Source organism: Miniopterus schreibersii (assembly GCF_964146895.1).
Source record: "Miniopterus schreibersii genome assembly, chromosome: 1".
Taxonomy (NCBI): domain Eukaryota; kingdom Metazoa; phylum Chordata; class Mammalia; order Chiroptera; family Miniopteridae; genus Miniopterus; species Miniopterus schreibersii.
The window spans coordinates 183,076,011-183,088,541 of record NC_138101.1 but is presented as its reverse complement, the minus strand read 5'-3'; the positions used below and the strand labels follow the sequence as shown (position 1 = coordinate 183,088,541).

At 44.0% G+C, this 12,531-nt stretch overlaps 1 protein-coding gene across 3 annotated transcripts in view; it reads right to left on the bottom strand.

The window, feature by feature from the left end:
• Positions 1 to 10,245, bottom strand: part of IFT43 (intraflagellar transport 43) — a 75,186-nt gene extending 64,941 nt beyond the window's left edge. For 2 of the 3 annotated variants that reach the window (XM_081133229.1, XM_081133230.1), the window contains exons 1-2: positions 10,175 to 10,245; positions 7,410 to 7,499 (exon numbers count right to left, since the gene is read on the bottom strand). In XM_081133229.1, the coding sequence (XP_080989355.1) occupies positions 7,410 to 7,499; positions 10,175 to 10,228 (144 nt within the window). In that variant the 5' untranslated portion in view covers positions 10,229 to 10,245. Of the gene's footprint in view, positions 1 to 7,409; positions 7,500 to 8,034; positions 8,100 to 10,174 lie in introns of those variants that run through there. The other variant, XM_081133231.1, reaches the window with a different exon arrangement.
• Between the last annotated feature and the right edge of the window lie 2,286 nt (positions 10,246 to 12,531).

The window sequence follows — 12,531 nt, the reverse complement described above, 5'->3', positions numbered from 1 at the left end:
ATCTCCATTTAACAGGTGAGGAAACAGGCTTAGGATGGTTAAGTAATTTGTCCAGGGAATATACCTAGTAAACGACAGAGCTGGCATTAAAGACAAAAGGGCCATCTATTCTACCTCTCAGGCTGTGTGGATAACTAGCTCATTAATGGTGCACTGTGCCAAACTCTTTACATGTATTTCTCACTTAACCTCCCCAAAGGTGAGGAGAACCTCAAAGCCCTCCTCCCCACCACCTTTCACCCCAGGACTTGCAGGACGCCAGCCAGAGCGATTCTCTGCCTCACAGGTAGTAAAATGAGGCATGAGCTGTGGGAAGAGAGTTGTACCGGGACAGTGAGAGAGCTGGAGCCAGTGCTGGAGGAGAATCTTCAGATGCTATTTCTAACTGCAGGCTCTACCCCGAGATGACATTCCCTCCCACACAGTGGCGGGCCCCAGGGACGGGTCAGTGATGCGCATATGTCCACCCCAAGGGAGAGTTCAAAACTGAAGCATGCAAAGCAGGACATAAATATGAAGTGTGGAAAACACATTCCTCATGAACAGTTCCACATCGAATTCCCCGCATCCCTCTTCAACGACGTTATCAGCAGCATCATTCAATCCAGCCCATTGGAGAGGGACCATGAAAAAGGCTGAAAAATGTGACCAATCAGGAAAGTTATTTTTGTGAGAAAGAAGAAAAATGTCACCAAAAAGGGTCAGCAGATAACCCTATTGGGCTGAAAATAACTGCTCGGCTGGCAGGCCAGTCAGGGAATGGGCGGAGGGCAAGAGACGTGATGCCAAGCTCCAAGGGAGCTCCAGCTGAGCGGAGCTGCTGGGGGATGAGGAAATTGGCCTAATTTGGGAACATGAGCCCAGCAGCATTTCTGAGATTCCTTCGAGAGAATCTGGCTAACTTTCAGCCTGAGTCCTTGGAGGAACACCGAGGATGAGGGGAGGAGAAGGGGAACAGCTGTGACTCAAACACTTCTCTCGACAAGTGGGTGAGCAAGGGTGAGCAAGTGAGAACTCACTCCCTGTCCAAAAGGGTTCCACGAGAGACAACACCCCAAAGCCTTTCCCCACTGGGAGGTCTGTGCATCCTCCCGGCTAGGAGGTAGGAGAGGCCAGGGAAGAGTCAGAGAAACTAGAGTCGGATATAAGCTGAATGACTGCACAAGTCATCCAACATCTCGGAGCCTCAGTGTCCTCACAGCTAAAATCAGATAACAACAGGGCTTATTTCATGAGCTACCACGAAGCTTAAACAGGATATTGCAGGTAATTGACAGAGAGGTAGCAACTGTTCCAGTGTCAGCTAAAATCACTATTATTATTAAAAGGACAATCTACACAATAAAAGCTGAGTCAGAAAGAGGTCTAGACCCAAGGCAGAAGGGCTCACCCAAAAGCTAGGCCAGCCCTGGAGAGGTTTTGCCCAAGATTACTTTTCTCCAACCTCAGTGTATGATATGTAACTTTACAGTAGAAAGTTTTGGGTCTTTGCCTGAAGGAGCTGTATAAGAGCAGCATCATTTGAATTGGTAGGAGGTGAAAGTTCAAGCAGAGAAATCAAATCCAGTTCAATTTTCAGGCCTGGTCTCCCCAGAGAAAGTTACATGCTGTAGATAAGTGAAGCTCATCATGAAACCATCTTCCAGTAAAATTCTCAATAATTGTAATGCCAACTCAAATTGCTAAACTAAAATATGCATCTAGTGATCCAAGCCTGATTGGTGACAGGTGGCCAAAAAAAACCAAAACCTGAAGAATGTAGCCATAAACTTTCTTAGTACTTGTCATTTCTTAAGAGATTCCTGCTCTAGCCAGATTGGCCCAGTGGTCAGAGTGCTGGCCCTTGAACTGAAGGGTCTTGGGTTCGATTCCGGTCAAGGACACATACCTTGGTTGCAGGCTCGACCCTTGGCCCCAGCTGGGGTGTGTGTGGGAGGCAACCAATCGATGTGTCTCTCTCACATCGATGTTTCTCTTTGTCTCTCCTCCTCCTTTCCACTCTCTGAAAAACAATGGAAAAAATATCCTCAGGTGAGGATTAAAAAAGAGACTCCTGTATGCTGGATACTATGCTAAGCACTTTGCATGCATTACCTAATTTCATCTTCAGGACAATCCTAAAGAAATAGGCACAATTCTACATCATTCTGGTTAATCAGTACAATCAAATAGTTAAGGTCTTTGAAATTTATAGAGTGACTAAGCAAATACAGACCTTCCCCTTCTCTGAGAGGTGGAGGACTGAGCCACACACAACCTGCAAGCAAAAAGCCTCCAAGTGGTTAGAGATAACGTAAAGAGAGTGACATAGGCAATTTAATCAGATTTCCTGGAACTTCAGGGCATACAATTTTTCACTGAACTCTACACAAATTTAAATTACAAAACTGGAGAGGAATGTGGAATTATTTATTTTTGCTACTAAAAAATAATTCTTCCCATAAAGCCCTGGCCGATGTGGCTCAGTTGGTTGGGTGTGGTCCCATACACCAAAGGGTTGCCAGTTCAGTTCTCCATCAGGACACATGCTTCACTTTCACATTGAAGTTTCTCTTTCTAAAACTCAATTTTAAAAATCTTTAAAAAATAAAAACTTTTGCATAAATTCAATATTTTTTTAAATTAACATGTCAGTGCAAACTGCCTACCCAATAGCCATTCTCCTCTTTCTAACCAAAAAACCCCCAATGTCATGGGTGTGGCCACATGCTCAGTTGAATACTCCCCTGCAACGTGAGGTGGCTGTAAGACCCAGTTCCGACTAATGAAATGTAACTAGAAGCCTACTTGGTGAGGTCTCTGGCTGCAGCTTTCTTAGGAAGAAGGGAGGCACACACTTAGCAGGCATGCACTGTGACCTCTTAAACTATCCTTTCTCTTCCTACCTAGAGTGCAGTTCTAATCGCTGGGGAACAACCAGCCATTTTGAAACCATGAGAAGAAGCCACAGGCTACAGATGGCAGAGCTGGAAGGGGCATGGGTAATGCAGGACATTTTCCAGTGGCTGCACCAGCCCTGCTCTGCCCTCCTCTGGGTTTCTTGCTGTGAGGAAAATCATGCCTGTTTGATTCAAGTACATACTGGGGTTGAATCTCTGATGGATATAGCCAAATTCAACACTAACAGACACATAAAAATACCTGAAAATTAATCCATCCTAAAAGAGCAGGGGTTTGAAACTCAAATGGAAATAGAAGCCAGGCAGATCAGATGTGAGTAAATCTGACCAGGTGTATTAAAGTGGCAAAAGGGAGAGCAGGCAGTGTGTAAGCGAGCACTGTTATCAGGTCCGGCCAGCTCCAGCCACCGCCACCATGACCCAGCATTCCCCCATGCCAAAACTTCTGATTTTAAAGAGAAGCCCCAAATCTAGATTTTTCACATGAAGTTTCCTAATTTATAAATGATAACCACCAAGTAAAAAAAAAAATTTAACTCTGCCCAGATCAAACAAAACATGGCTATAGGCTTAACTCAGCCTAAAGACCACCAGTTTTCAACCTCAGTAGAGAGGGTTAAGGCAAGCTAAAAAGAACACCCAAGTCTAGAGAACCAATAGTTAGCAATATATTGGGCACATACGTGTCAGACTGTGTTAAGGGCTTTACACCTATTACCTCATTTTTTCTCTCTAGCCACCCTTATGGAGTGTGTAATATTAATATCCCAGTTTTACCAATGAAAAAACTGAGGCTTAAAGAGGTTAAGTAACTTGCTCAGTCAGAGTCATAGAACTAATGTGTGGCAAAGCCAGGCCTGTATGACCCACCTGTATGACCACAAGACCTGTGCTGTTATCCACTCATGTCAGGAATGTCCACTGCACCCAGAAACCACAAAAACTGCTTCAGATCCCTACTAGTCAACCTATGGACAAATGAAGAGCAGCACTGAAGAGCCTTCCAAACCAGCTCTAAGAGACCAAGCCCGGCCGGGCGTGGCTCAGCGACTGAGCATCGACCTAGGACCCAGGCGATCGGGGTTCGAGTCCTGGTCAGGGCACATGCCCGGGTTGTGGGCTGCAGCCGATCAATGACTCTCTCATCATTGATGTTTCTCTCTCCCTCTCCCTCTCCCTTCCTCTCTCTGAAATCAATAAAGATATATTTAAAAAAAAAAAAAAGAGGCCCAAGCCTACACCTTCCTCTTTGCTGCCTTTGACTAGAAACAGCAGAGCGCTGTCCAAATACCTTTATTCGCTAGTTTATGGCATGAATGAACGTCTGTACCGTGCCTTTCAGTTATTAAAGCACTCTTAAATGCATATTCCACTTAATCCCCACGCCAACCTAGCAGTATTGCTACCATCATTTGACAGATAATAAAATGGAGGATTAGAGAGATTAGTAGACTAGTTCAAGACCCAGGCAATTGATTAATGGAGCTGTCACAAGCCCTGGTCTTCTGATGCCAAGACCTGTGTTCTCTCTTTTCCAGTAGACCACTTCTCTGCCTCCTTCACCAATGCTCCCAATTCTGCCATCTCGCTTAAAAATAATTTGTTTGAATTAATTTCCTATTTAACTCTAAAGTAACTCTAGTATGTCTGACAACCCCCAGGTACCATACTTACATTTTCATGAATAGCTTCATCCTAGAATATAGTCAGCGAGAGGACAAAAATAAATATATCAAGTAATACACTGGGAATGTAAATGGGCACACACACAAGTCCTGGGATCTAATTTTAGAAAGAAACAGCCAAAAAGTCCCACACAGCACAGTGAGCATCTGGTTCAGGGGGGAGGCTGCCCGCACTGCTTTAAACCTCAATTAACCCAGGGAGAGAAGGAATCCTGGAATTCTGACTGGCATTTTGCTGTCAGATGTACCAATTAGATAAAGAGGAGAATGACTTTTCATCATGTTCTCCCAGAAAAATGCTAATGCCCACAGTAAAAGGGGAAATGTCTCTGAGGAAATAAGTAAATATTCTAAAAGGGCTGAAACCCTAAAAGGTTCATCACAGTCTGTGACTTTGGAGTTATGTGCTTACAGAACTGACTCTTGCATGGAAGCCAAGGAGAAGGGGATGGGTAGATGGCAGTGCTTTCTGATCCCAGCCTAGGAATTGATTTGGTACGGGGGCCACATAGGCCATCAGGTCATTCCAGGACATCCTGGCCTATCACATGCTCACTCACCTAACCACTATAGGCTATAACTTCCTTCACAATTAAGAAGACTTGTAGTTAGTCTTCCTAACTGACAATAATCACAAGAATGTAAGTTCTGTTATGGCAGGGAATTTTGTCTCTTTCGTTCACTGAAATACGTCAACCCCTAAAATGGTGCCTGCACATAGTAAGCTTCAATAAATATTTGTTGAATTAAATAAGTGATCTGGTATTGGGATGCATGCCCCTAGAACCACAGTCTAAAGTGACCAGAGGCTGCCCAGCCGGGCGTGGCTCAGTGGCTGAGCATAGACCTAGAATCCAGGAGATCACAATTTGATTCCCTGTCAGGGCACATGCCCGGGTGGCGGGCTCAATCCCCAGTCGGAGGCGTGCAGCAGGCAGCCGATCAGTGATGACTCTCTCATCATTGATGTTTCTCTCTCTCTCTACCCTTCTCCCTTCCTCTCTCTGAAATCAATAAAGATAATATTAAAAAATAAATAAATAAAATAAAGTGGCCAGAGGCCAAGAATAGATTTCCGTTAACCCAGTCATCTGCTTGCCCATTTTCTCTTTAAAGACACACACTACTGCAGTTCAAACTTCTTGAGATCCAGGGCTGGGGCTGGTGTGTCTTCTTTCACAGTCTCCCTCCATTATACTACCATTCCCCATAACTGTGCCTCCAATATTCCACTATCTGCCAACCTTTCCTTTCACCCTGGAACACTCTATACATCACACACTATGCACTTCATCTTCCTCATTCTTTGCAGTGTCAAATGCACGCCTGCTCTGTGCCGGGCACTGTGACAAAGATGTACAATGGTAAGACACAGCCCCTGTCTTCCAGAAGCTCAGATCTCATGAAGGAGCCAGACATGTAAACTGTTAGGATACAATCTAATAAGCACTATAATAGAGGTGCTATGGCCAAAGTCACATACTGTCAATCTTCAGGCCTGATCTAGGCCATACAGCAATTCAATTTTTATAATTAATTGCTAACCTATAAAAATGTGCTGCTTTCACATAAAATTTTAGGCAGCCAACATCTGCAAAGTCAGAGGATCTGGTAATACTGGGCCTGTGTTCCCCATAGCATCAGTCAGCTCTGGCTATGTAGTGGTTACCTCTTTAGAAGGGACATGTGGCCTCCAGTTCCCACAATCCCCCACATTCACACTCTCCCTACTGTCTTCAGGCAATGAGGCTAAAAGTCAGCTGCCAGCTTTTCTGTATGGGCATGGTTGGTATCGTAGAGAAATGATTCTCTGTACCCACATTTCTACAATAAATGAGAAAATGGAAGTAAATTGAAAGGGCCACATGGAGCACTTGAAGAAATGATGGAAAACTTATTTTGTATAGAAATGAAGAATATTCCTATACATGTGACATGTAAGTAAAGTGTGTCTGTGTCTTGTGCCCAGCATGCTGTGCTCATGTACCTTCCTGGCCCAACAGGCTTCTTAGTGACATCTCCTCATCTATTCTAAACCTACTTTGGGCCCATGAGCTAGACAATTGATAAGCTAGGTTTCCTGTCGTCTGAGAACTCACCGTTTAGTGGAGCCAACAGACACACAAAACAAAAATTAGCAATATAATGTGAGATGTTCTATAATTGGTACTATGGGAACTGAGAGGAAGGAGCCCCACATGAGCCTGGAGAAGAGCTGACAGAGGGGATTACCCTGAAGCTGACTCTTGAAAAGGGAAAAGTTTTTTCAAACAGAGGAAGGTAAAACTACTGAAAATAGTATGCTGGCATTAAAAGTATTGCTCATCAGGATTACCCACCCTCCACGAAGAAGATGGATAAATTCCCATAATTCTAGGCCACTCAGAGGAAAAGTTTCCAGGAAAGTAAGGCCAGTACTAATCCCCTTCCTGCCTGAAAACTGTAGAAAGTACAGGTCCCCCACTGAAAGCCAACGTCCAGCTATATAATCTAACTTGATGTCACCAGCATGCCTCACTGGACTTCATTCAGCAGAAATAAAAACCTGGATTTCAACTGAATTTTGAAACTTCCCAGTCCCTTGCTTCGGCTAACTTAAGGAAGTACTTCACTGAGAATATAAAGCAATGCACAGAAACTACTCTGGCATCAAAGATAAAAGGTTTCTTTTTCATTACTAACTAACAGGACAAATGACGAGGAAGGCAATTCCCAAATAAAGATAGAAGAGCTGACATTAAAGAGAAGAAATATGGAATATCAAATCTTGGCTCACTAAGTAATTACTAACTTTTAGCATTTCTTCAGATTTTTTAATACTCACCTCTCCAAGCAGACTTGAAGAATTCTTGTCACTGAGGTGATTCTCGGCTGGAGCTGACTCCTGTTGAGCTCGACGACCCATCTTGGCCTCCTATAAGGAGAAATGAGGGGCACTGCTGCCAAACATCTTTGAGCCACTATGAGGACAAGAATTGTGGGAAGGTAAGCAAGAACTGGGTTTATGACTACATAGTAGAGAATGGGATTTGAGTAATTTGAATATATCCTTAGAAAATGCTCCAAACTCTAAAAGCAACTGAGGTCAGTTCTATTTGGTAGAAGACTATAGGAAATTCACGGGTTAATGATCATAAGGTTTTCATTTAACTGCCATAGATCATTTCTACCCAAAGAAATAAAACTAGAAATTACTCTAGAATAGGCAGAGACCTCATGCCAGAGTTAAAGGAAGAGTGTGGTAAAGGCTCGCATGTTCCTATGCAGGATTTTAGGAAGACCTAATTTCAAAACTGCAGCTTGATGTGAAAACAGTTATTACAAAAAAAGTTTTGGGGAAAGAATTCCTAAATTCCATGGTAACTGCCACTAGAGAATTACAGGTAGCATTTGCTTTAACGTGTACACTAACTGGATTTCCATTTACAACATGAAAGAAAATATTTTACAAAAATTTTGAGGCATCAGCTTTGGAAATCAGAACACTTCAAATTCTGAGTCATCAAATGAACCATTTGCAGGTTTTTCCCAAAGTCCTGCTGGGCTGGAGGCTCTGTATCTCCAATGCTTCACAGCACATAAATCTTTATTTAGACAGACCAATGGGTATTAAAATACTTACCTACTCATTTGTTGGCTTTTAAAAAACACACAGCATTAATATAAACACTTTTAGACCTAATTTAATATAGTTTCATTTGATTCTCAGAATAACTGGGACTGAGACTGATAGCATTTTACAAATGAGGAAACTGAGGCCGAGGAAGGCAATTAAGTGGCAGACATAAATCTAAGAGCAAAATCTTCTTGTCTTCAAATCCTGAGTTCTTTCCACTATACCATGCTGGAATTTCAGTTTTAAGATGTCCTAAGAGCTAAGTTCACCAATAAACTGAGAGGTTTTACAGGGAGCTGCATAAAAACCCTTATGGAGTGTTTACATTTCAAATTTTAATCATTTAGGTTTTGGGGATAATAGAAACAATCTTTCTGATAATAAGCAGCTCTTTTTTTCCCCAAGGAAGACAATTCCATTCCTTCATCTGTGGTTACCCTTTTCCACTTACCATAGCACTGGATATATAAATATGGCACACTACATGCAGTGGTTGTGCTAAAACAAAAATTCAATGATCCTGTCTCTAAATGCTGTTTATAGATGGTTTCTCTAATAATTAAGTACTTTAAAGTTTTAAAACTTTTTGAAGACCCTGTATAAGTCTACAGGTATGACTGGTAGAAAAACGATTTCGCTACTTGATTTTATATATTTTAAATGTATAGTCTGTTTATTGTCCATCTTGTCCCACTGGAATATAAGCCCTGCGAGGACAGGGACTTTGCTTTATTCACTGCTCTATCTCCAGCACCTAGGAAAATGCTTGATACAAGTAGGGGCTCAATAAATATTTGTTGAAAGGATGAATGAACAACTACATTCATATGCCCAGGTACTAAGAAAGTTCACATATCAAAAAGGCCTGGTGACCTAATACTCTCCTTGGTCAGTCAAGCAACCAGCTTCAGCCTAGACCAGTTTGCTCCTATCCTTCAGCTCTCCCTCGGAGAGATGTTCCTATCCAGTACCTTGGAGAACATGAGATGCTAATGGGGTATTACAACACACACCCCCCCCACCCCACCCCAGCATAGAGATTCCACAGCATGAACTAAAGATCTGCTCTGTGGTTCAATCGTTTAGTAAATATGATCTGCACAATTTTAAAGGTAAAAAAGCTTGAAGGGGGTGTGATGAGAGTTAAAACAAAGTAAAACAAAAATCACTGAACTTGAGTCTTGAATCTAGCTTGGTTTATTGCTGGCTCTATAATCACAGCTGCATGTAACTTAGCATATGCCAGGCACTGTGTTAAATGCTTTTCCATGCATTATGCTATTTCGTCTTCATTGCAACTCCTTAAAGTAGATACCAACATCATTCTGGAGACAAGGAAACCGAGGTTCCGAGAGGTTAACCCTTTTTAAAACCCTTGCAACAGCTTTATGCTCCATCTGACCTCTGGGCCTGGCCACTCCACGTTATAAATCTGGGTCCTGATCTCCTTAACTATAAAACTGAGCTAAAGCCCACCTCCCCGTGGGCGCTACGGGCAGAAAAAGACCCTGGCCGCCGTCCTGCCTGCCTGCCTGCGGTTTTTACGGGAACTCGTGGCGTGGAAAGTCCGACGCGAAAGCTCTACTACGGGTGCAAGCGCGACCCGGCGGGGCCCCTCCAGCCACCCTCCGAAGCGTCCTTTCTCGGGGAGTTCGCACTTGGGGCTCCGGAAAGCAAAGAAAAACGGGGACATTTTCCACTGGCCCCAGAGGCCGGCGGGAGCGGGATCCCTTTTTCACTTTTTGAGGATTTTAAAGAAAGCAAAGCCCAGGAGGAGCCCACCGCGGCCCGGGGGCGGGGCGGACGAAGCCGCCGCCTCCTCTCGGGCCCGCCCGCGGCGCGGCTCGCGCAGCGCCGGTCCGGCCGCCAGGCACAGGCCGCGCCGAGGCGCCTCGGGAGCCGGCGGCGGGGTCGCTCCTCCCCACCCCCCAAATTCTGGCCCCGGCTCCTCCCGCCCCCGCGTCGGTCCTCACGGAGGTGGCCGGGCCGCGGCGCCGCTCCTCGCCCAGGTCCAGCACCTCCTCCATCTCAGCGGCCGCCTGACGTCACTTCCTGGAAACCGAGCGGCCCCGAGGCGTCCCTGACGATGGCTCCGCCCTTCCGCCCTGCGGCCCCAATATTTAAAGGGTCACGGCATGATTCCTGGGCTCTCTGTGCCACCCTCCAGCTCAGATGTTTCCTAAACCTGCCTTGCTTGACTTCCGGAAGAAACGTCCAGGTATTACATCCCGCTAAGGCCTGTGGGACAGTGAAAAAACATTTGTCCTTTTTAAAAATACATTAAGTTATGGAGTGCAAAGCATCAATGCTAATAGTAGTAACTCTTCTGATCCCGCCCATTGTATACAGCTCTTTGCAATGCACAGAGGACCTTCGCAGTTATTAGCTCATGTGAAAGGCTCATGTAACAACCTTGTGTGGGAAGCAAGATAAGTTGCATTATCTCTACTGGACAGATGAGGAAACAGGCTACAAGGGGGTCAGGTGTTAATAAATGGTTTACAACGGAAAATGCAATATACATCATCTTTGTCTTCAAAAAGTTTACAGAGAGGCTGAACCAACACATCAAAAATCTTAGTAATAACTTGCAAAAGTCAAATAATCCTTCCAACCACCCATGAAGTAAGCAGCAGCAATATTCAGCGATTCAACAGTTGAAGACAGAGGTGCAATGAGATGGCTTGAAGAAAGTCATTTTTCTTCAGCACATATTATTGGGTGCCAGCCATTCTCCTAGGCCAGTGGAGGAAGATAGCCCCCAAATTCCCAGCGTGGGGGAGGAAGAACCTTTCCTTTACCCTTCTGAGTTCTTTCAGCTGGCCTAATAATCAAATCGACATGAGACAGAATAACAAGAGAAATAACCAAATTTAATTACATAAGTATGGGAACCCCATATACATGAGAGAGTCAGAGAGCCCACATACATGGGAAGTTCAGAAACAAAAAGGGAGAAGAAGGTACATGTGACATTCTGAGCTAAGGATGAAGTAAGGCATCTTGGGGCTTCAGAGGGGACAAACATCATTGGAGGAATAGAAGAGCTGATGTTCAGTAACTAGAGGTTTGCCCTGCCCTATAGGTAGACAATGGTATAGATAAACAGTGATATATATATATCTTGATATATATATACATATATATATAGCTATATATATATATATATTTAAATTCCAGAATTTAAATTAGAGGCCTTACCCATAATAAAAGTTATCACCAGAGTTATCCTGCGGTGTCTCCATTGTCTTCAGTTCAAAATAATTCACATGTTAAAGTGGCATATCTTGGGGAGGCCTGTTCTGAACCCCTTCACCGGCCTAGTGGGGCAAGCGAGTTGAGTTTTCATTGACTCTCCATACAAGATCCCCAAGTCAACACCACTGGCTCTGTCCCTGGCACTGGTCATCTGGGAAGCCCAGATGATGGGCTCGTGGCCCTGAAAGTGAGCAATGTCTCCAGTATCACACTGGGGCTAAGGCCTAGATGGCCACTTCTTAAAAGCAAGGACTTGGAAGTGTGACTTGCAACCCTAAACAAGGTTCCAAGCATTTCTTTAAAAAATTCAGTAAATTATTCAGTTCAATCATTCTTCCACACGTTTACTGGGTAGGACTGTGACAGTGACAGCATTGCCTGGGTGTCAGAAGAGTTGAGGTCTCATCCTAGCTCGGCTGATAACTCCCTCTGTAGCCAGGCAGAGCCTCTCTGGACTTAGGTTTTTCCCTTGTAATTACTCTTAGAGATCATCCCTTAAATCTTTTACTTCCTCTGATTCTCAGTGAGAATACCCTACTAGATTTTAATCTGAGGAAACATGCATTGCCAATAATCCAAAACAGATGAAATATAGGCTCCAATGAATCCCTTGTCCCTTTTTCCTTGGCACCAGAAGAGGAAGAAGGAATTAACCTTTGGATTTTTTTCATTTCTTGTGAGCTCATAGCCATATCACCACCACCTTGTAACTAGTTTCCAAACCTTCACTCCCTCTTCTTCCCCAACTTCCTAAAAGCAGAAGTTGACCACCTCTCACTCTGGGTAGAAAGAAGCCCTAGAGTAGTGTTTTCCAAACCTTGCTGGGCACCTGACTCACCTGTGAGGTTTGTTAAAAGAACATATAACAGGGCCCCATCCCTAGAGACTGAGTTAATACAGGGGGGGTCCAGATACAACTTTAATAATTTTCCTGCCTATTTTGCAAGCATTTGCTTAAGGGCCTCAGAAAGGCCTTCTCTAATTTTAAATTGCAACATCTATTTTAAATTCCAACATTCCCCCAACTGAGCACTCCCTATCCCCCTTCCCTGTTTTATTTTCTACCATTTAT